Source organism: Penicillium chrysogenum (genome assembly GCF_028827035.1).
Source record: "Penicillium chrysogenum strain IBT 35668 chromosome Unknown utg000005l_segment0_segment0, whole genome shotgun sequence".
In the NCBI taxonomy this organism is placed as follows: domain Eukaryota; kingdom Fungi; phylum Ascomycota; class Eurotiomycetes; order Eurotiales; family Aspergillaceae; genus Penicillium; species Penicillium chrysogenum.
In genome coordinates, this window is record NW_026622753.1 from 2,297,897 (window position 1) to 2,321,241 (window position 23,345).

Here is a 23,345-nt window from a genome sequence, read left to right on the forward strand (position 1 = left end):
CTCGCTAAAATAATCATCCAGCAGTACCTGGGTAAGTCCTTATACTTACCTACCTAGGTAGGTATTAACAAATCTTCGACCCCATGGATTGCCATGTCTAACCTGAACATTACACCAATTAATACGTGTGGGGCAAGTAAGGCGCACTAATCTCATCATTCATTTGCTATAAATTTTCCTCTCATTCCATAGATCAATATAATGCCCAAGCCATAGATTAGGCTTCTATTTCGCCTTTTTAACTGCAGGATGTCTGGTGTTTCGATTAGTATCAGTCAACATAAACCATGCACTTTAGACAATGGCTTTCTACAAAATATTGCTCACACTTACACAGCACACCCTAATATTTCCCGGCCCGGCACATGCCTTGGGACGGCTGAGCTTTGTTTAGAACAAGTTGATCTAAAGTTATAGTGAATAGGGATAGACTCACGTTGGAGGACACTCATCGAACCAAAAGTTCGGCTAATTCAAACCATAAGCATTAACACTTAAACTATTCCGCGTTTATCTTAAATGTCGTATGTGGAGCTCGACGGTAACATACAATGCAATCAAACTGTGGGAGATGTGAGCGTTGAATGTCCAACATTCCGATAGAACTATGTGATATATACCGGTGGTGCTACTGGGCCCGGCGGGGCTTCTTCAATTGGCATAGCGTATGCCACGACAACAAGGAGGGATAGGATACTTAGAAAACGCATTTTTGGGATTGAACCTGGACTTTTCGATGGTAACGTACAATGGAAACAGCCGCAATTCAATTGATTTTGACAGAAGGATATGAGGGAACCGAGCCAAGGGACATTGAGAAATCCTAGACTATTTACCTGTGAATACGTGCTAGATTTTGGCACTTTTGACATGTCCGTTCCGAACCACTCACACACGCAAAGTGGCTCTATATGTAACGATATTAGCCGACAAGAACCTAGAAAAGTACCACGTCATCCATATATTATAGTTAACATTCTATCTAGGCTTTGTTCGGTCTCGATATAGGAGGAATACTAAATGTCTCAGGTTGCATTATGTGCTATATTGTGCTTGCCTTCGAACACTGCATTCACAATTGGATGTATGATGTTCCATGTCCATCTGAGAATTCATGACACTTTCACACTAGCTAGGTTTAATGTTGAGTCAGCATTACATGGGGGACATGGAGGCTGGCAGTTACATTGACTGATTTGCTCCGAGCTTTGTGGAGTCAGAATTAGAAGAGTCATTGCTATAGAGCTCAATACTGAACTTACCAATATCCGAACCTTAAGACCGCAGCAAGGGCATTCTGATGAGCCTGAGTTCCGTACGAGAGTGCCGTAGCCGAAGACAAGGATTTCAAATCACATACGTTCTGGACGAATAACCAATATAGTTTAGTACATTGTCAGGTAGATAGATAACGAAACAAACAGTAGCAGTAGCACAGCATAGGCATTCGCCTCGGGCACTTTCAGGCACCCCGATGGCTTCTTAAGCGTACCATGTAGCAAAATATCAAGTGTGCTCAAGTAACGTGTAGCATTCAATGCATCACATCTCATTCTATTTCTCTCCAGTATACGAAGACCCATAGTGCTCAGGGTTCAAAACCCCCTTCCTAGGGGAGTTTATGCCTGAATGCCTTATTTTACAACGGCAGAAAAATTAAAATACCTGAATTACTATAACACTCCCCTTAGTAATCGAAGTACCTTCTAAGGTTAATTCTTCACAATCATGAAAATGAAGCCTTTGTCCTCCATACAAATGCATGCATCTCGATTTTTTAGGGTGGTTTACCAGCTTCTCTCTATGTATGAAAATGAAGCCTTTTTATCCCATACAAATGCACGCATCTCCGATTTTGAATATGGTTTAGAAGCCTCCAGTATGATAATGAAGCCTTTGTCCTCCATACAAATATATGCATCTCCATTTTTAAGGTGGTTTACCAGCCTCCATGGATGAAAATGAAGCTATTTACTCCTATACGAATGCGTGCATCTCCAAATTTTAAGAGGAAAAGCTTTATCTTCATACATGGGGGCATGTAAACTAACTAGTCCAGCAATTGGGGATGCATGCATTTGTATGGGAGAAAAGTTGACCGCGGGAGGTTACAATACGCTGTATAGAGCGGTGTAGAGAGCGGTCCTAATTCAGGCATTCAGGTATCAAGATTCCCTACTAAAAGGGGTTTTGAACCCTGAGCACTATGGGTCTTCGTATCCAGTATAAAGCTGGGTTTAAGTTAGAGTAAGCAAAAGGTAAAACTAAATTTGCTTCTTGCTTCACTGCAGCAAAACTGAACTAGATGAACTAGCACAACAAGCTAGATAACACCCCTAGTGAGCCTTTAAGATACCTAGAATCTTACTAGAATACAACCTTGGACCAACTCAAAGTACTAACTTCTCCGCCTCGTCCTCGATTGTCTCCATCAGCCTCCGCTGATTGTGCTCCACAATAACAGCTACCTCCCCACATCCGTCTAAGACATGGCATTCAAGATCCGAGTTTGCATTCATAAAGAAACGCACCTTGATAGTACCCATCGTCCATTTCTGCATCATATCACCTCTATTGATAACGTATGCATGTTGAATACGTCTGCGGAGCAGGAGCGGCTTTTCCGGCTTAGGATACAATCATCCGGACCGACTGGTGTGGTTTGCTTTGAATTTCCTTATGTGTACGAGTTTTATATATAACTTGTTAGGATCTTATTTTAGATATAGGTCGATACATCCATCAGCGAAATTCTCATCGAATTGTCACGTTTGTATGGCTTGCTACTAAGTCCTAGCTGGGAATACATATATCTTGCTATTGAGTCCTATTTCCAGTAGTGGCAGTAGTCCAACTGCCCTCTCGGCATCAGTTCCAGATCCGTACATACCGAAAACCGAGATTTCAACAGAAATACCTGAAGCATTTATTTTGAAGATCCGTCTGATCTCCGAGCCCAGATAACATACTAAGCCCCTCCACATTACTGACATACTCGAGGTTCTCTCGAGCGCGTGACTCTCGGCGGTTATTCTCTAACCGCATGAGGACCCATGTAGTGGCGGAGAGACCAATATATATCGAAGGACATCTGTTTACCATGTTAGCATTCTGGACGAGGGACCCACGCTAGTACAAACGCCAAGCCTGTATGATATCGAGGGCTTTCCTCACCCAGGAAAGTTTGAGGCGTGACAATATTAGAGACGCAGTAGAGAAAGAAGGCGGCCGACGTGACGGTTTGTTTCGTCGTGAAGCCTACAAAGTTGGCTCCAATTATAGACATGATCACCGTATAGTTGACGCCGGAAGCTGAGATTATAATGCAGCTTGCGAGGCGACGGTGCCGATATTGGTCTTCTGGAGTCACATAAATAATGATAATACCGATAACCCAATGATACTGGCTAGAGCTGCAAGTGGCTGCTTTTGTTGCGGGGAAAGGCGAAGAATGTCGGGGGACCGGAAACTAGGAGTTACGTGAGGGCCTTGGGAACTCTTCAGTTCTCGACTTTTAAACGATGGAGGAAGGTGGCTATTTACCTGGACGGCATAATTAGGAGCGGTATATAATTGTGCTTTCAGTGCAGTGTATTGCTAATTCACTAATCCTTTCGGGTCCAAAGTTGTAAGAGCCTCGGGCAGGTAGCGCTTAAGAGGATACTTGGGACAAATGGTAGGTTTAGGAAATAGGACCAAAGGTATAGTGCAATGGTAAAAGAACTAACACACACGCAGCACGCTGGCCAAATGAACTGGACATGAACTAAGACTTTGCAAGCAAGCGAATCGGTGCTATTGTAACCCCGAAGGACCGCCTTGCCCTATAAGGGTTAAAATGAAAAGGGAAAGTGATCCATCTCGTATATGTAGCAGAACTCAAATGGCTACTTTGCACGTGGATAGGTCTCAAATTATACATGTATTGTAAGAGATATTGTTCCTAGGTATGAAAATTGCATTGCTTCCTCTCTGTCTGATAGCCGTTGAAAACGAAACACCCAAAATGAAATCATTGTAGTGTACACCTGCGCACTCGCCAACTGGATCCCAAGACAACGAATAGGGTCAGTAATTCGCTTTCCACAGGCTCTTTATATCCTTCTTGGCTGGCTTTAGAAGACCTTTAATCTCCACTTTGAGAGCCTTCTTGTCTTCTTTGGACCACATCCCACTCCGCTTCGCCGCTCGGAGATCCCGGACGTGGCCTGTGATCAGAGTCGAGATATTTTCCGCCGTGCACTTGGTACACTTCTTCTCATCGGCAATATCATTCAATGCTTTGGCGAGTGTGTGTATTATATCTTTTGCCTGTGGTCTCTGCAATTCGGAATCCAGAAGCGGGACTTGGCTGGGCCCGTGAGTTAGGCAATCCACTTTCGGGCTACTAATCGGGCGTTGGTTAAAATTAAAGTCGTGGGGGCGTGGACTCTCAAGACTCACTGTTTTACCTCTTGTTTCTCGGCATCGTCCAAGTCGACTGAATCGACGGTGTAGGACGGAGCCTTGGAGTCGTCGGTCTTGAATTCGGTCATCAAGTTTGTACGCTGGAAGTGAGGATGATGATTTCTGAAAGTTTCTTGGTCTGATGGCTCTCATATTCTAGCTCACTAGTATTTATATCTACACCTCGCCGCACGGTACTGCATTATCAAAATGGGAAGTCCGATATAGGTATCCGGTGATTACCGGATTGGGCGGCTCGGCTGAGCGAAATGTCCGATCTGGCTCGGGGTTTCTTCTTTTTCAGTTCGATTCATCTTATGTCCATCTTGAACAACGTACCTAGTAATTGTTCAGGCTATCATATAATGATTTAATCATACTGAAATGTATTGCTTCTTTTCTCCTTTCCAATTCTTCGTTTGAGGCCCGATGCGCGTCTTCCAGTCATTATGTCTCTCATTATTTTGTCGTTCTACTATTGCAGCACCAAACATGAAGTGCCCAAAAGCTTCTTGCTAATCTATGTATAATACAGCGTAAGGGAGGTTGGTTTATGTTTCAATTGAGAACTTAAACTACAGCTCGATATAGATGTATGTTAAAGCAACTGTCAGCAGCAGGATTTAATTAGAACGAGTGATTAATCTTCCTCCAAAGGATTGTTTAAACATGTGCAAGAACGGGCTGGGCGAATGACCATCTGGCGACTTTATACATGTGGAGGCCTCACCCGGGCAGGGACATGAAAAGGCATCACCGAGGCATATATTCACATGGTTCATTAATTGGCAGCGGGGGAAGCGTAACATGTACAATGGCCTCGGGAATTTCGGCATATTTACAAATTTGGGCGTTTAAAGTCGAGTTCGATTTCTTAACTCCGAGCCCTGTCGCTGCCTAATTGAGACACAAACACAGCTCGATCTGGTTGGACAGGATTTAAGGCCTGACGTATAAGGCAGAAATATTAGAAATCCGGCTCATCGGGGCCCGGGCCGCCGTAACGCCGAGCTTATCAACCTTATCGGCGTTCCAACCTTGGAAGGGTATCGGTTTCGTCATTGCTGTTCGCAGCCCCGGAAATATAAAAGAGGCTCAAGTCTAGACAAAATTCCTGATCAAAATCCCTTAAATAATTAATCAAATCATCGAGGCAATTTCCTTTCATATCCTCCCAAAATGTCCTCAACCAACAACATTGCCTTCACCGCCCCGATCAACCCACAAGGCGCAACACCCGTTCTCACCTCTGAACAAATCTGGAATGGCCTGCTCTTGAAGATCCGTTCTGCAGAGACATTTGTTCCAGGAGCCATCCAAACTACAAAGGTTATAAGTGACTCCGTCGACCCATCGACTGGAAACCCCGTCACCGTTCGCGAAGTCCTCTTCCGCGAGACCCAGAAAACAGTGCAAGAGACTGTCACAGCTTTCGAGCCTACGCGGGTAGATTTCGAGCAGCCGGATGGAAGCAAGATCAGCAATGTGATTAGTCAAGGAGCTAATGGGGAGCTCTACATGACGTATATCTTCGAATGGAGACACCCCGGTGTCTCCAAGGTGGAGCTGGCAGCGCTGCTCGAGAAGGAGAAGAAGATGAGCCAGATGGCGGTTGAGGGGACAATCAAAGTGTTGAGGGAGTTGGTTGAGAAAAAGAAACTTTGAAGTTGATAAGGGGCGGGAAACGCTGTCCTTGACGCACGCTATCATGAATTCCATCTTCGGCCCTCGATCATCTTCTCGGTGAACTCCACCCCGTAGTCACCACATAGCTGATGTAGTGTATTCTCAGAGTAATGATTTATCAGGGCTTTCCTTTTAATAGCCCTGTTGCCAGTCATGCTAGAAACAAGCAAAGCAGTCGTGGGCGAGTCGAATCGTTTCCTCCGAGCGTGCGACTCCCACACAAAGTTCGTTGGCTCTTCAGACAAATTTTTCATGACCCCTGGGTCCAAATTACACAAGAAAGCAACTTTCCTCTTGACACAAATTAGTCGGATAGCCTGAGCCCATTCCTTGCGCGTCAAAAAAACCACGTCAAGCTCCAGCTCTGTCAGTCCCTCACACAGCCTCAGTAAATTCCAGCAACTCTTAATATCGTCCCATCCGTTCCAAATTGGATCCCGCCACTGTGGAAATGTACTGGGATGTTCATCATGGTGGTATGCATGAATAGGCATAAACGATATCCGTCTTAGCCACGATCTCACCTGAGGACGAATAGCAGTCAAGAATCCCGTTAGGAGAGAGGGATCCTCGAAGGCGAGCCAGTTCTCCGTCCAAAAGATGGGTGCAGCGTCGTTCCATAACCCCTTGCTGAGAATGGCTAGGTTGTCACGCCTTCTACATAGGCATGGTAGAGACCTCATGCATGGAATCCCTTCCACGCTTCCGTTCAGGTCCCAGTAGCAATTGTCACAAACATAGGCATTTTTATGCGGCTGCGCCCACTGGCTTCGTGCTGGGGATTGAAAGATCGGGACTTGCGGCTGTTTCCAGACGTAGCTATGGCAGTTTGCACATTGGGGGCCTTCTCTGTCCCAGGGATGTGGATGTGGATCTGGGCCGGGTCTTATACGGCAGATAGGCATTTTGCATGGGCTGGAGTGACATAGGTCAAATTTGCAAGGCTGAACGAGAAGTTTGCGGTAAATGATATTTCTTATTTCTTGTGGAAGAGAGAAGAATCTTGGATCTTAGTGTTAAGAGTAGAAGTTCTGATATTGTGTAAGAGTTCATACCTCTTGAAAAGGGGAGACTCCTCATGCTCCAGGGGCTCGATGGAACGTGTCTCCTGTACATGGTGTGCCTTTTATATTGCCCGTCGGACACCTTTTGGTTTGGCTCGTAATTCCCTGCGTCGTGTATACCGATGGAGTTTGGGTTCCAGGTCAGGCTCTGAAGATAGTTTCGCCATTTATGCGCAAATATAAGAATACAATACAGATGTTCAAACTGTTCAGGCTTACAAAGTTTGCTATCTATGTAGAATTTATAAATGTAGTCAAATCCAGTCTGCAGCCTAACATGACTCAAGCGCACGTCACAGTCAGCTTTCAGCCTCGCGGGGACTCGAAAGAGAAATGATCACAGGCTGTGGCGCAGCACTAGATTTGCAAGTAGAATATGAAAAATTGAGTCCATTTACAAACTTCGTGGCACTCTGCATAATAATTTACTTGCAATCAGCGGTGTGTGTGTTAATTGTGTTAATTCAGTGCACCTCCATTGATGCACGCGCTTAGAGAGACATGATCGGGCTGGTAAGAAGAGAGGGGCCACTAAGAGGGGCCAGATTTTTAGAATCAACTGAGATGATATTTTAGCAAGGGCTGTCTCTATCTCTGATATCTCTGACAAAATACGAATCGAAAAGAACAAGCTCGGATTGTAAGGGTTGATGAACAGATTGGCCTGAGTAATGTCCGTTGAAAGCAAGTTCCAAGGTTTTATATGCTCCCTCGCTCATCGTCGCCATACCACTTTTCGGGCAATTTTAGCGAAGCATGCTTTACGGATAGTACAGCAAACTATCTTTAGAGCTCTCCGAGAATGAAAGAGGGTATGGTCGTAAAGGGCGAAGTCAGTATGTGGCATTAAAGGATATCCCCAGAAAGTTGACAGATTATTACATGGTATGATAGAAACGTATTGCGTTATGACTCATTAAAGCTCAAGGTTGTTATTTTATTCAGTGAGCAGGAACCAGCACCTTTCCCTCAGACACGCTAACAGCAGTGCCTGTCAGCACAACCTGTTCAACCATCTTGTCGCCATCCAACGTAACCCCAACGCCAATGTCACTGCGGCGGCCCATTTCAACACCCTGCACAACATGGTATTGATAATTCTGACCGGCCTTGCCCTCCGTGAGTGTTAGGTACGCCGCCAGTCCACTAGCCGAACTACCAGTAGCTGGATCTTCCAGGGTTCCCAGTATCATCCTAGACCGAATGACCTTCTTCTTCGTGATACTATCCTCAACATCTCGAACAATAAAGTATACACAGATCAACCCAGACCTCCACCCATCATCAAGATAATCAGCAGAGACCAGCTCACCGCCGGTTGCAGGCGTAACAGCAGCTAACGCCTCAAGCGAAGGAAGCTCAATAAACAACTGACTCATCCCATTGACAATGGAAAAGAGCGGGAAAGTAACATCTGGTCGCGTAAAAAACGGCGCCAGCGTCGGGTGCAACCTCACCAGCTCCTTCAAGCTAAACCGCGCAGTATGGATGCGCGTATTGTGCGCAATCCGGGCAGCAACGTAGTTGGTCTCGCGATTCTGGACGGAGATGGGGATATCGCCGGACTTGGTCGAGAGGGTGGTGACGCCATCGCCATCAGCGGGGTCGACTGAGTGGCTCAGGAACCAGGAGGCTGCGCCAATGGTGGGATGGCCTGCGAAGGGGATTTCACAGTCTGTGGTGAAGATGTCGATGGTGCGCTTGCTCTTCTCGCGTACTGGGTGCACGAAAATACTCTCCGATAGATTGAATTCCCGCGCGATGGTTTGCTTCTGGCTCTGGGTGAGAGCGGTTGAGTCGTCATCTGGAAGGAAGACTACTGCTAGCGGGTTTCCCGAGTAGGGTGTTGATGTGAAGACATCGAGGGTGACGAATTTAAGGTGAGTCATGTTTCGGATATTATGTAGATTGGATGTTCATGTGGAGATCAACGGGGATGTCGGGGTTTTATAATTGAAAGATCCCCCACTTTTCTTTCGCTTTGACTCATCGTCGAAACTTCACGCTACATTCGGAAAGGGTCATGTCTATACCTAGGTAGAATTATCGAATTATCGAAACAGAATATCTACGGCATTTGCTCGACATCTCTGATGATTCTCTACACTCGCGGGAGAACAAAATCCTCCGGCATACCCTTCTTACTCCCCCATACCTTCAGCCCCTCAATCAACGCTCTACTAAAGTCAGGATCATACTTCAATCCATCATCCTGCGAACTAATTCTCCTCCTCCACAATGCCCAATTCTCAGCCATCACCCCCTCTGGTGCGCGCAAAATCCCAACCGCCACATCAACTATCCCCGGCCGGTCGGTACAGCTATAAAACACCGTTGCGCCACACGTCCCACAGAATGTCCGTAGTACCTCTTCACTAGACTTGTAACTCTTCAACGACCCGATAATCGAATCTACCGCTGGAGAAGGGGATATGTGATCAACCGGAACGAACATCCAAGCTATGACATTCGACCCATCGACCAGACGACAGTCATCACAGAGATCAAGAAGCGCAAGCCACTTGCTCGTATCTCTTGGCAATACCCATCCCTCGCTCGCAGGACTATCGAGGAATTCCTTTCTAGGACGAGAGATAGAGAACGAAACGCCACCGCAGTGGCATTCAGCGCGCAATTCCTCGGCCTTGGTTCTGATAGCCTTGCTAGCATCCAGTGACGCCTCCAGGTTAAAGACGTCAAGCTGACGACCATCAACGTGCGAGAACATCGCCGAAAGTCCTCCATCAAGCGAGGAGGTCGTAAAAGCATGTGTGCGCATCTCCCATAGACCCTGGTTTGGCTCAGTAACGACAGCCGTAGATATCACCCAGCTCCCGTCATCGTGTGATCTGTCACCCATGTGGCAGCCGCACGTACTGCAGAAATGCCGCGCTGCCTGGGACTCGGCGTGGTTATAGAGTGTCAGTTTGTCTATGCTGGACGGAGCGATGAACTGCGGTGCTACGCCTGCTGGTAGCGGGGCGTGGAAAATACACGGTGTGCCATGTGTGTAGCGACAGATGCTGCAGTGGCATATGTGGACTTTGAGGGGAAGAGCGTCTGCAGGAATTATTATAGCGAAGTGGATGCTTTGGCAGTGGCACGCTGCTGTGAGAGTCTTGCTATCAAGAGCCATCTTAAAAAACAGTAGGCGTCGAAATTGCTTTGGATGAGTTTTCACCGCGGTCAAGACAGATGTCAAGTGTGGGGAAGCCCGTATTTTTTCTCCCTTTGCTTCATCAACGCAGCCTTGGCTTTGTGACATCCTTGGCAGATATTCCACCTGGCCAGAAAGGAAACATTAAGTCGTAAATTTGTTCTCATTGAGCTTAGGTATCCGATGCTTTCCAATTCCTTTTCCATCTCAATGCCAAACGCCTCATCAGGTCATCATAATCGAAAACATGTCACAAATACGAAGTGAACCCACTATTCAGAGTCACTCTCAATTACAAATCCACCGCGCATACGTCTCCTGGCGGGAGCCACAGGCTCATTTTCCTCGTCATCATCTACAGCCTCAGGCTCCGTAGCTTGGAGCTTGCTCGGGCGATCTCCAGTGAAGGCGAAATCATCATCAAAGGTAAGGTCATCCTCACCCGATGTGAGAGGGGTGTCTTCGTTCTCTCTAGCGCCATGGCTAGTAGAAATACCCTGCTGGGAATGAGACGATTCAGCGTCGAGTTCTGCCATGAGAATATCGCCATCAGCATCACTCTCAGCACCGCTAGCTGTAGAGCCAGAATCACGGCGTCGTCGCTTGGATTTTGCGGCCGCAGACGTGCCAGTATCGCCGACTCGCTTGCGGGCGGCAGACTTCTTCCCTTTGCCCTTGCTTGATGGTTCGACCGTTCCAGTGAGCAGGGCCTTCTTGATTTCTTTTGCCTGTTGAATCCGCCGCTCTTCTTCGAGCCGGAAGAACTCCTTGTCGGCTTCCTCGTCACTTTCTTCGTCACTGGCATGGATGAACAGATCACTCTTGATCTTCGCTTGGCGAGAAAGAGCGTTTGACAGACGTGCATCGCGTCGCGCTTCTAGGGTTTCGTCGTCCAGCGGCTCCCTTTCTGTAGTGGCCTGCTTCTTCTTGCGCTTCTTTTTGAGGTCATCCAGCGCACTAGACTTTGACCGCGGATTCGCCGGGAATAAGGGACCATCTGGAATGTCCTCGCCCTCGGACTCTGACCCGAAGTTGACATTCAGTGTGCCTTGGGTCATGTTTCCGCGAACGCTTCCTCTATTCTTTGGTTGGAGATGCTTGCGAGGATCATCATTGCCATCTCCGGAGAATGGGGTTTGGAGGGCTTTCAGGATTTCAGAAATTGTTTCACGCAAGTCGTCGGACTTGAGAGAGGCTGGAACGACCCAAGAGGCACCATGCACATCTTCAACGCCGAGCCGCTCGAATCCGACGACTGTCATGAGCAGACGTAACTTTGCGTTCGAGAACATGGCATTCTGAACGAACTCGTTCTTACCTTTGACAGCTGTTTCGTTGTTAGCATCAATTGGGAAACAAAGAGGGTGTTAAGGGAACATACTTATCATTGGATTGGGAACGCTGATAGTCTCGGGGTTCTCGGCACGACGGACTTCTTCTTGGGTTTCCCAGTCCTCTCTTTCGGACGCTGCGGAGCTCAAGACATCCTTGATCCATGTTACCAGATCTGCCCTGCCATCGAGAACAAGAGCACCAATCACGATGTGGAGTTTCGCTTCCTTCGTCGTCGCATCCGTCGATGTAATCACAAGCTCCGGCGGTGGACGCTTATAGGTGGAGATCGTCTGCTTTTCGTGTCCATATTCGAGGTAGTAGACAGTGGAGTTGATCTTGCTGAACAGCAATTCAGTGACCAAGGCGGGGCGTTGATCGAGCTTCTTGACGAGTCGTCGAATGACTTGCCGGACCAATTCCTCCCATTCCTTAAATACAGACTTGTTTGGGTCCATGGAGCCTGGGCCTTTAATCATTCGGTAGAAAAGGCTGATAATATCCACACGAAACAGCAAGACAGTCATCTCCTGCTTGAATGCAATCCGGTAGAAATAGCGGTGGGCGCGTTTAAGCTGCTCAGAGTTAAGCTCTCGGTAGAATCCTGTGAAAGCAATAAAGGTGTCCACGCAGCTTTGGTTGCAGAACTTGGCTGAGAATCGCTTGAAGTCAAAGCTGCGTTCCTTAGTGACCTGGGCAGCTTCCTCCATGTCTTCATCTTCAGAGTCACGCTCCTCGTCGACATCTTCTCCCTCTTGCTCGGCAACTTGAGCAGCCTTCTTTTGTCTTTTCCTGGCCTTTCGCCGGGAACGGATTTGCATGTCGACGTTGTCTTTGGAATAGCGTTCCAGCATCCGCAAAAACACATGGGCTAACTCCGTGCAGGCATCTAAGTAACCAAAGCCTTGGTCTTTGTATCCGCGCACAATAGTAAGGATCCGGTCATGGGTGGTTTCTTCATAGAAAATTCGGTTTTGGATATTCTCCGCAATCTCCTGATCTTCTTCGAGCGGTGACAGTGCCATTTCCTGGACAGTCAACAGAATCTGGGTGAAGCAACGCATCTGGGCATTGAGGTCTTCCCATTCCTTGTTGTCCAGGCTACTCTGCATAGCCCGGTTCAAAGAAATGAATGTCTCTTGGTTCAAGACGCCAGCAACCAGACCATAGCTATCGGGTTCAATATCTTTGGTTCTTCCTCCATTCTGAGCCGTCCGGTGGCGGAGCTGTCGAGCCCGTCGTACGCGCTCTGCTTCCAAGAACCAACCGACCGTATAGAAGAATTGGCGATGGTTGATCGGCACCACGCGCTCGGCTTCACGCTCGATTGCTTTTCGCACATGGGTGAATAAAGGATTGAACCCAGAATCCAAAAACTCCTCCACAAACGTCCGCAGGTTCTTAGTTGCCTCGGAATTAAGGTGGGCTGGCATGTTGAAGTTATTGTTTTGAACCACATCTTCTTGTCTGCGGCGAGGCCGAGGTTTATTCCACTTTTTACTCTCGTCCATCTTTTGTAGTGTGGTCTGGTCGTCGCGCAAGACACCTTGTCCAGAGACAGTAGACACCTTCGCATCGTCTCGCTTGACCCAGATCATTGTACCGAATCGCCCATGGCGTGTAGGTGCATTCTTCGCGTATTCTCTCCGTACTAACGATTCCTTTTTCAGTAGATCGCTGAGTTCGTCGGTTCGCTTAGCCGTCCTTTGCTCATCGTCCATAAACAACTTCTCGACATTGACACCCTTGACGGTATGGAAAAGGGTCTCCATCAGAGGAATATCTTGAAGGTTGAAGTCTTCGCCGACATTAGAGCACATAGTGAGGAGAAGTGCAAATGCATCTTGCTCATGGAAGGCGTTGATCGTCGCGGATCTGGATGTCTCCTCCTCGTCGCCTTCTGCTGCAAGTCTGGTATTGGGGGATATAATCGCAATGTTCCGCAGCAAGTACAACATCAACTTGAGGATTCCTTCGTCTCGGGTTCCACGTTCGGATCGAGGGGTCGCCATGCTTGGAAGAGAAATTCGAATGACTGCACGAAGGAGATTCAATCCCCCGGATCTGAGGATACCTCGCTTGTATTGCACCTGTGTCTGTTGGATGTAGGGGGTATGACGATGGTGGTTTACTGTCATTTGGCTATGGAACTCCACGGGCCATGTTAGGGGAACAAGAAGTTCCAAGCACGCCAGTGCAATCCTGATCATATGCTTGCTGTTCTGTCCACTAGCCCACCAGAGCGAGAGAATCGGAAGCAGATCACCATTGATCAAGTTGGCCTCCCCAAGACACCGCGCAACGTCCATCCGGTTATTTTTTTCATCGTACAATTTCAACCAGCGTTTAATGTCGCGTAGACATGCCAGCGCATCGTCTCCGAGCACGTATTGATCGGCATTTTCGCCATTGAATCCTCCGAGCTAGATAACCAAGCGTATCAGTGAATTGACCCAGAACCGGGCTAAGGAGAAAGTGCAAGTGGACTCACAGCAGTAACCAGGCCGTAAACATAGTTGCGCACGTCTGGGTCCACGACTTGCACGTCGTGTCCTAGAGGAACAACCTCTTCATCCATGGTGGGCTAGTTTGATACCCCATCAATTCCTTCCCGAATTGAGTTGGATGGGAACGCGTCGACGCGTGTTCGGCTTCGGCGATTCGGAGAAACTGGATGCCGCCAAAATGCCGAAGATAACCGACGCTCTTACGCCGCGTATTTACGGCCACTTCGCAGTATATGGCAAAATGTCAAATCTATACGGAGTAGATCTGAGTAGAGTTATGCGTCCTTTTCAAGAAATAATAAGTTCAAAGGGTTCCCTAGGTACTATTCGGATAATCGAGCGCTCAATGCTTATCGACAAGCAATCATAATCATTTTCGATCTACCACCTGGGATGCCTTTGAAGCTGAATTTTCAACACATAATACCTCATACGTATTATTCTCAAGGATCTAGCCGAGACTAGCTATTGCAAGAACTATATTGCTCACTAGAATTTCATCAAAATCACTTCCATGGTTGTTGTGTTTCTAGAGTACTTAAACCGGGATTCAATATTCTTCATTCGGCCCTTCTTCTGAACTATATGGATAGCAGACAGCCCCATAGATTTCTATTCACCTTATATTCTCAGCTTTGCTCTATGCTCATGAGTCTAAAATATTATACATGAGGTCAAAGCAATTCGATAGAGAAATGATCGCAAGATTGAGCACATGGCTGGCCTATATATAAGGCGGTGAAATATATGCTTGAATGGCCACTGCTAACCACCATACGATGACGTCCGAAAGCACGTGAAGTCATAGTAGTATACTGACTTGCTTCTTCGCACTTACATTCTTCACTACTTTTGTCCATTTTTCTCCATAGCTCAGAAACCACTGCAGCCATGCTTAACTCTACTCTTCGCTTTGTTTCCCTTCGCAGAGGCCCTACGGTAGCCCGAAACTTCTGCTCAACCTCTGCAGTCCGGGCAGCCGAGGTCAAGTCACTGGGCGTTGTCGGTGCGGGCCAAATGGTGTGTAACTCGGAATATACAACCACGCTGCAGGTCTAACACTTTTCAGGGATTGGGAATTGCCCTCGTCGCTGCACAGAAAGCAAATGTCCCGGTGACTCTCGTTGACACTTCCCAGGCCTCTCTGGATAAGGGCCTCAAGTTTGCCGGTATGTGGAGCTCCGGTTTACTTTACTGCAATCGCCTGGAACCATCTGACTTGGCATTGGACAATAGATAAACTTCTTGAAAAGGACGTAGCAAAGCAGCGTCTCACTCGGGAGGCAGCCGATGAAGCTCGTGGGCTAATTTCTACAAGTTTGACGCTCGACGGTCTCTCCGCAGTTGACTTCGTCATTGAGGCTGTGCCTGAGATCCCAGATCTGAAGACAAAGATCTTTGCCAGCTTGGCCCAGATCGCTCCGAAGCATGCCATCCTCGCAACAAACACCTCCTCCATCTCCATCACCAAGATCGCTGCTGCCACCAGCGCGGACCCCACCGACCTTCAGGCTTCCTCCCGGGTGATCTCAACCCACTTCATGAACCCTGTTCCCATCCAGAAGGGTGTTGAGATTATTCGCGGGCTCCAAACATCTGAGGAGACCATGGACACTGCCATTGCGTTTGTCCAGCGGATGGGTAAGGTGGCCTCCGTATCGGCCGACACACCTGGCTTCCTCGCCAACCGTATCTTGATGCCTTACATTAACGAAGCCGTGATTTGTCTGGAGACTGGGGTTGGTCAACGTGAGGACATTGACAACATCATGAAAACGGGCACCAACGTGCCCATGGGCCCCCTTGTCTTGGCTGATTTCATTGGCCTCGACACATGCCTTGCAATCATGAACGTTCTTCACCAGGACACTGGTGACAGCAAGTACAGACCTGCTGGTCTTCTGCGTCGCATGGTGGACGCTGGCTGGCTTGGTAAGAAGAGCGGCAAGGGTTTCTACGACTACTAGTTGCTGTGCGTGTCCCGGATGGAGAATAAGCATTTCGATCAAGATACCCTTCCTGCATCATATTAATCTAGATCGCGATTTGCTGAAAATAAATATTGATTACCCGCCCTGGCCCTTTCTCTAAGCCTCACCCTCCTACCAAGAAGGTTCACCTGCCGATTCCACCTGCTCCATTGTAGCGGCCAGCGTATTGACATCAATATCCCCATCTGTATCCAGGTCTTCATCTTCGCCACGTGCAGGGCATTCGCATCGCCCGCGTTGGCCACAAAGATAACTTATTTTCCGATTAGCGTTAACTTCTTGCCTAGGGCGTGCACAACATGAACATACCAAAATCGATGCCCACACCTACAAACGATGTGGTTACATCCATCCACCTTCTCAACCAAATACAGACAATTGGAACATCTTTGCCAATTATTGTCCTTTGCCAGTTGCAGCATCGCCTTTATCTCAGAGTCTTTGCTACATGACCAACCGAGATGGAATAAGTCTCCACACTTGGAGCAAACCTTTGCCCGGCAATGAGGACAGACACGGTATCCTAGCCGTGTCTCCGTGCTCTTTGGGGGGATCCATCGGCTACACCTCGCCCGGGGACAGTACAAGCGCTCTATTGGAGGGATGTTATTCTCCTCCCATCGAAGGATATAACGCTTTCTGTTTCGAGGACTCATCACCTCCACGAGTGCTTTGGTGGGGATCTCTTGAAAACAACATTTTGCCGGGAACATGTCCGGGTTCTTCAAGGCTGTTGAGGACATCCGTCGGAGGCATGAGGGGCAGTATTGGTGTGCACAGGGAGCAGTTAATAAGTTGCTCGTTGGGAACTTTCGGAAGCAGCTAGTGCATCTGTGAAGAGTTAGTGCATTGCTTCTAATTGGCTTCGATTGCCTTTGTGCTTTACTGACTGGCCGATTTCCTCGCTAACTTTCTTGGATACGAATACTCTCTCCAAGTAGTCTAAGAGTTTTTGTACGGGCGAGCGGCTCTTAGGCATTCTGTCGTGAATTCGGTGTAGACTTGGGGGATTTGGTACTGGGCCCTTCAAAGAGGGACAAAGTGCATGGCCAGATCTAAGAGACTAGGGCAGGAAGACGTCCCCTTATATAGAAGCGCAGGGTGCGCCTCATCTTTCAGGCCATATATGGATCTAAAATATAGCCATGGATGGGAGAAAGCTATTTCTATTCTTGTTCCTGAAGACCCATAGCTAATCCTGGGATGACGGCTACATCTTAGGGGTTGCTGTCTTGTAGTCAGCGCATTAAGAGGGCTTTGGCGAGACTGACTCTTCTTGGGGCTCTCCTTTATTCCATTGGATCGCAACAATATCTTCTTCTAAGTGCTTAAGTTTATAGCCCAAACATAGAGGTGAACATGAACAGCAGCCGTGAATCCATGGATCTGGGAATTTCCCAAACAGGTAAAAACACAGCTTATTCCAGAATTAGAGCGAATAATCACATCGTAATGTCAGAAGTACGGTGTTCTAGCCTTGAAAATGTTTATATACGCGTTCCAAAATATTTTGTACATTGGCCACTGACATTGAAAACTAGGGTATCACTAAATGCAAATGCTGTCTATTTCGGCCATCGTTAAAACTCCCATACTTAATCCAACAGCGATTGGGACCTTATGCAAGGCCGGCAAATCGTCGAACGGCCCATCCTGACCCGTATTCTTGATATTCTTGGCGAGTGATGGATACTTTGCTGAGTTCCTCTCTGTTCGCTGCAAGGCGAGTGCCTCCCAGCCATGTTGAGTGAACAGGGCTATTAATATTAGTACTTTCAAAGGCAAAGATAACCAGATGGGATGACCACTCACTCCTTAGCCCGGCGTACTCTCACGACACATTCAGCAGAGGCAATCTGTCGCAATTCGGTTTCTCTATAAGAAGGCAGTTGTTAGTAGAAACTTCAACACTTCAACCAATTGACTTCCGAGAACTCACAGTCTTTCCATGAAGCCCGGAATCAAAGCATTTCCTCCGACAACGAGAACATTCGCCAGAAAGGCGGAGTGCAAGCCAGTAGGAAGAACCGACAAACTCTGAAGAATCATATCGGGTACGCCGGCTGACTTCATACCAATATCTCCGGGGGTGAATAGAAGCTCCGGGACAGCAAAGCGCTCATTACCCAGCACCAGTACATCCTCCGACAACACCTCCGCGCTGAGCCCGGAGACTGCCCCTTTCTTCTTTTTGGCATGCAGAAGAGGATCATGCGGTCGAATGAAACCCTTCTTGTTTGCATTCGGGTCTGGAAGCACATAGTCCAACACGATTCCCTCTTCAGGACCACCCTGGCGCTTTTGGCCACTTTTCCATGCTTTTTCCAAATCACCAGAAAAGTCATTGCTGACATAGCAGACCGCCTCTTTGACTTCGTTCATAATATACGTTTCGTCCACCATGTTGTATTGTCTCATTGACACGATCTCCTTCAGGTAATTTGTAAGGTGCTTGCCTCCAAGATCGAGTCTTCGGATTCCGCGTTGAAGAGCTTGGCCTTTGTAAACCGGCGTCACTGTGGTGTGCGAGTAGCCAGAATCAACGACGAGTAAGCAATCTGCGGGCAAGATAGATGCGTCGGATGTATTAGAGACAGGATCGCCGAAAAGAGAGTGGATTTCGTTCCATGCGTTGAGGGTTGGACCTAAAGACCTCAAGTCAGTACGGCATCATATGCAGCAACAAGTCATCCGACTACCATACCCAAACATCTCGCATATCCCCCAAATCCCCATTCCTCCATAACCATCTCATCAGCATGCCGTTGTAAGATTGGCAAGGCGTTCGGTGCCTCGGTAAGCACAAGGGTAGTGTCTTCCGGGTCCGCGATGTGGTAATTCTGATTCCGAGCCGTTACCTTCCCATCAAAGAAAGACTGGTCCCAAATCTCTCTCTCGGCTTCCCAGTTCACAACATATCCCTTCTCCACGGGGCGCCGGAACATCGCCTCATTCCAGTCGTTAACTGTGGCTAACTGTGCACCGATGACGATCTTGTTATCGCGTGTCTTAACGAGAGCATTGGGTATCGATGAGCAGCCGGAAATGCTTTCGTCGGAGGCCGGGGCATGAGAAGCGTAGCCGGCCTTTATCATATAGGCGCCATTGTCGATGATAAAGGTCTGCTCGGGAAGGTACCGCGACGTCTCCACGGGCTGAGTCGGTGTTGCAGGTGTCCTTGGAGGAGCGCGGGCCTTAGCTGTTCCCATTATGGCTGGCAATGATGATCAAAGAGCTTTGAGCTTCCGTCAAGCTGGGATGCAATGATGAAAGGTGTTTGCCTTGTTTGATATTGAAAATTCCTGCTTAGGTAATATTGTGTTCGCCGGGCCAGGACTGGTTCGCCGAGCTACCTACAACATAGGTAGTCACGTACAGCTCCGCCAAGGTCTACAGGCCAAGAAACATCCCGTCCATTGTTCGCTCCCGGCAAGTAAGGGGTAAGCAGATGCTCTATCAGATGAACTCCTATGTGCACTCTACTGGTCTCGAAGCCAGGGGGTGAGATCTATCTACCTAAGCATTGGTTGGCGATCATCAGCGTTAAAGTGTATCGGTCAAACATATTTCCTAAGCACTTTTGGCTGCACGACATTATTCGCAACTTCAACTTCGTATCAAAAACCCCTAAATGTGGCGATATCCGTCACAAATACCTCAATACATGGATAATGCATCGTTTCCTGGAAGGTGAATGTACCAGTAATATCTCAGACAGCGTCCGGCCCCACCACCCGGCAGCTTTAGTACGGAGTATATATTGGTCTTAAGCCAAGCAAACCCTGACAAACCGTCTACCTAAACGACTCCACAAGACGGTCAATTGGAGATCAATCGCTAATTTAGGATGAAATACCGAGGGCGTTGCACAAGTCTCGGGATTTGCATGCTCCATACGGAGTATGGAGGGGCTAACTCGGCTAACTCCCCTAGCATATTGACTTCCCTTTTCCCCTCCAAAGTCCGCCGTACTCCGTAGATAAATCAAATATTCGGCCCAAAGACCACTGATTATTAGGAAATGGCTGCACCGCAAACTATCGAAGTCCCACACCTTGGTGGCATCAAGGCTGGGTACGCCTTCTCTAAGAACCATTATGATCCTTCCAAGCCAACATGTGTGCTTATGAATTCGATGTGTATGACGGTGTCTCTCTACCATGATCAATTCAACAATGAAGCTTTGACTGATGCCATGAATCTTCTGGCTATTGAGCCATTAGGTCATGGCTCGACCAGTTCTCCCTCGGAACACTTTACGTACTGGGATTCTGCACACATGGCCTTACAGGTCATGGACCACTTTGGGATTCAGAAAGCCTTTGTGCTGGGGACAAGTCAGGGTGGATGGATCGTGACTAGGATGGCCCTCCTAGCCCCAGAGAGGGTAGGTCCAAGCCCTGGGGTCAATGAACTGCTGGTTATGCCCCAAGCCAAGCCAAACTAATAGTATTAACATATTGCTAGATTCTCGGTATTATGCCTCTCGGAACCTCCATGGATTATGAGTCCTCTGATTCTCGGTCGAAGGGCTGTTGGGATCCTGCTGCCAATCTCACGGTGTTCTATGAGAAGTGGACCAGTTCCTCGGCTACACCCGACTTCGTTGTGGATGACGTCTGGTGCGGACTGGTGGGGGGAATTGGCTTTGGTGCCGCTGCCACTGAAACGAGATCGGCATTCTGGACTCAGACATTGAAGGAAGTGTATAAGGGTGATGAGGGCCGGAAAAAGGTTCGAATGGCGCTCAATTGCCTATTGGAGAGGGATGGGCTCCTGCTCCGGATCAGGGATATCAAATGTCCTGTTTATTGGCTACAGGTGAGTCCCGAGTCTACTGATATAGATGATTTGTGCATTAACAAATCGATCAGGGAACTGAAGACACTCCTTTTGGGACGATCGTTCCTGCAGAGCACATTAAGCGTTTTACCTCGTCTGTGGAGGCCAAACTTGTGATGATTGAAGGAGGTGCCCATTACTTGAACGCCACCAATCCAAAGGAGGTGAATGAGGCCCTTTTGGAGATGGTAACGAAGTACAATTAGTACCTAGGTAATTTTCGGCTAATGGAAACCAATGAAGACCACTAAGCCAGTCAATAGTCCTAAACGAAATGAAACAGAATATTTCCATTTTTAGTTCTTTTCTCGTTTAATAACGGGTACGGAGTAATTATCCTACTTTTTCTTTTGCTTCATAGAGTGGGCCTCCGTATTTTCAGCCACAACCTCCCTAAGAAGGAATTTACAACCCTTGCATCCACGTGGAGATTTCTTCACATATATGCAGGCCATTCGTCTACTCGATAGTTCCTAAAGCTTACTTTACATAGTGATACATATATGAATGATACATATGAATGATACATATAAACGATACATAACATGCATAAAGTGATATTAGTGCAAAAACCAGAGCAAATCCCTGACCCGGTGGGGCCAACTACCGAACTAAGTCAAAACTCCAGACGCCAAGCTTGTCAGTTAAACGTTCAAAAGTGGAATTCCTGGAATTTTACGAGCCGTGTGGTCGACACACAAAGATGGGCACTTTTCGATGCAGAATCTCGGCATACCCCGGGCTGAATACATAAGATTGTATTGCCCAACATTTGCTGGCCTGTTTCTATGTTCTCCTCCCTGAACCAAACGTCATGGAAAGCAATCAGGACAGTCTGCAGCCATGGTCTATAGCTACCACGGCCTCTGTCACGGTGCTGGCCTTCGTGACGGTTTGTCTTCGACTACTCGCCCGTTATGAGCGGATGCAAAAGCTGTGGTGGGATGACTATATGGTCATCTTTTCTATGGTTAGTTCGACTCTCACTCCATTGAATCACAATCGCATGGTTTCTAATCAAACATAAGCTATGGAACCTGGTCGTTGTCGGATTCATCTATGCTATGATTCATAAGGGAATGGGCCTTCATGCAGATACTATTCCGGCGGAAAACGTGATTTTGATTGCAAAGTATCTCGTTGTCGCCGAAGTTCTCTACGTGTTCAACCTGGTATGGACCAAGCTGAGCATTCTGCTCATGTACTATCGGATCTTCCGCTTCCCTTACTTCAAGACATGGGCATACATCATTGGGGTATTTATTATCCTTTGGGTCATCTGTATAACCTTTCTCTTCATCTTCATTTGCGTCCCCGTCCAGAAACTATGGTATCCCCAGCTTCCAGGTCGGTGCATCGATCAGGTCGCCACATGGGTCGCCAATGCCGTCTCAACGATCGCAACCGACGTTGCCATTCTACTCCTTCCAATTCCACAAGTATGGAAGCTTCAACTTCGAATGTCGGAAAAGATAGCCGTGTTGATTGCCTTCAGCTTGGGATTCTTGTAAGCCACTAACATTTCCAAAAGCCCCCAAGAAAACCAATCTAACCTCAACAGCGTCGTCTTCGCCTCTGCCTACCGTTTCTCAGTCCTCTTCAGCTACAGTTCGATTGATTCCTCCTACACTCTTGCCCCAACAGTTGGCTGGACCGCGATTGAAATGTCCGCCGGTATCGTTTCGGCCAACCTCCCGACCATTCGCCCTGCTCTCCGTTTCATAGCACGCATGCTGGGTGTCCATGGTAGCGTTATGGCTCTCTTCAAAAGTACAAACAGAACAACTGCCAAAACCACGGACCCTGCCACTCAGCCTTCAGGAACAGGGGAGTCCACTTCTACTATCATTCAGCATACCAAGCATCCGAAACGGCACTCTTTCTATCACCTACCAGATGATCATAACTCAGCGGGAGAACAGACGCGAATGGATGCCTCGTTTAGGCCGGACTATGACCAAGGGAAGACGTATACCAATGTATTGGGTCCCAGGGCCGGTGAGCATTCTGACGGGGATGAGATTCCCCTGACTGAGATTAGAGTCGACAAGGAGTTTACGCAGACTACGCGCTGAGGGGAATTATCCTTTGTATTATACTAAGATTGGGATTTCGGTTAATGTCACAGGATGTCATTTTTTACTTGTCTACTGGCGAGCTGGGGAGATGTTTAGCTTGAGATATCCATCAATGTACGCTGTAGGGTAAAAGGTACAGTGAGCTCTCCATGATCTAGAGCAGAAACTAGGCCGGTACCCATCGGTGGATAATTCTGGTCAATTATGTACATAAGGATATTTTGCCGCTATCTACGTTGCCA

General features: G+C 47.7%; 9 protein-coding genes across 9 annotated transcripts; 4 read left to right on the top strand and 5 right to left on the bottom strand.

Annotated features, from left to right (window-relative positions):
• Positions 1–4,068: 4,068 nt before the first annotated feature.
• Positions 4,069–4,535, bottom strand: N7489_009273 (uncharacterized protein; the record flags this gene model as incomplete). The annotated part of the gene is made up of 2 exons (XM_056715023.1): positions 4,069–4,387; positions 4,444–4,535. The coding sequence occupies 2 exons, from the start codon at positions 4,533–4,535 to the stop codon at positions 4,069–4,071; spliced, it is 411 nt and encodes a 136-aa protein (XP_056562645.1).
• Positions 4,536–5,625: 1,090 nt separating this feature from the next.
• N7489_009274 (SRPBCC family protein) lies at positions 5,626–6,111 on the top strand (the record flags this gene model as incomplete). The annotated part of the gene is made up of 1 exon (XM_056715024.1): positions 5,626–6,111. One exon carries the CDS (start codon positions 5,626–5,628, stop codon positions 6,109–6,111), a length of 486 nt encoding a protein of 161 aa, XP_056562646.1.
• Positions 6,112–8,137: 2,026 nt separating this feature from the next.
• On the bottom strand, positions 8,138–9,085 carry N7489_009275 (PhzF family phenazine biosynthesis protein; the record flags this gene model as incomplete). The annotated part of the gene is made up of 1 exon (XM_056715025.1): positions 8,138–9,085. The coding sequence occupies one exon, from the start codon at positions 9,083–9,085 to the stop codon at positions 8,138–8,140; it is 948 nt and encodes a 315-aa protein (XP_056562647.1).
• Positions 9,086–9,297: 212 nt separating this feature from the next.
• Positions 9,298–10,332, bottom strand: N7489_009276 (GFA family protein; the record flags this gene model as incomplete). The annotated part of the gene is made up of 1 exon (XM_056715026.1): positions 9,298–10,332. The coding sequence occupies one exon, from the start codon at positions 10,330–10,332 to the stop codon at positions 9,298–9,300; it is 1,035 nt and encodes a 344-aa protein (XP_056562648.1).
• A 293-nt stretch (positions 10,333–10,625) lies between these two features.
• tof1 (putative DNA repair protein (Tof1)) lies at positions 10,626–14,263 on the bottom strand (the record flags this gene model as incomplete). The annotated part of the gene is made up of 3 exons (XM_056715027.1): positions 10,626–11,680; positions 11,735–14,108; positions 14,177–14,263. The coding sequence occupies 3 exons, from the start codon at positions 14,261–14,263 to the stop codon at positions 10,626–10,628; spliced, it is 3,516 nt and encodes a 1,171-aa protein (XP_056562649.1).
• Positions 14,264–15,083: 820 nt separating this feature from the next.
• Positions 15,084–16,159, top strand: N7489_009278 (3-hydroxyacyl-CoA dehydrogenase family protein; the record flags this gene model as incomplete). The annotated part of the gene is made up of 3 exons (XM_056715028.1): positions 15,084–15,212; positions 15,262–15,361; positions 15,429–16,159. 3 exons carry the CDS (start codon positions 15,084–15,086, stop codon positions 16,157–16,159), a joined length of 960 nt encoding a protein of 319 aa, XP_056562650.1.
• Positions 16,160–17,801: 1,642 nt separating this feature from the next.
• On the bottom strand, positions 17,802–19,392 carry arp6 (actin family protein; the record flags this gene model as incomplete). Its single annotated transcript, XM_056715029.1, has 4 exons — positions 17,802–17,940; positions 17,996–18,058; positions 18,123–18,828; positions 18,888–19,392. 4 exons carry the CDS (start codon positions 19,390–19,392, stop codon positions 17,802–17,804), a joined length of 1,413 nt encoding a protein of 470 aa, XP_056562651.1.
• An 812-nt stretch (positions 19,393–20,204) lies between these two features.
• Positions 20,205–21,231, top strand: N7489_009280 (alpha/beta fold hydrolase; the record flags this gene model as incomplete). The annotated part of the gene is made up of 3 exons (XM_056715030.1): positions 20,205–20,570; positions 20,651–21,004; positions 21,058–21,231. 3 exons carry the CDS (start codon positions 20,205–20,207, stop codon positions 21,229–21,231), a joined length of 894 nt encoding a protein of 297 aa, XP_056562652.1.
• A 608-nt stretch (positions 21,232–21,839) lies between these two features.
• On the top strand, positions 21,840–23,100 carry N7489_009281 (uncharacterized protein; the record flags this gene model as incomplete). Its single annotated transcript, XM_056715031.1, has 3 exons — positions 21,840–21,995; positions 22,054–22,532; positions 22,587–23,100. The coding sequence occupies 3 exons, from the start codon at positions 21,840–21,842 to the stop codon at positions 23,098–23,100; spliced, it is 1,149 nt and encodes a 382-aa protein (XP_056562653.1).
• Between the last annotated feature and the right edge of the window lie 245 nt (positions 23,101–23,345).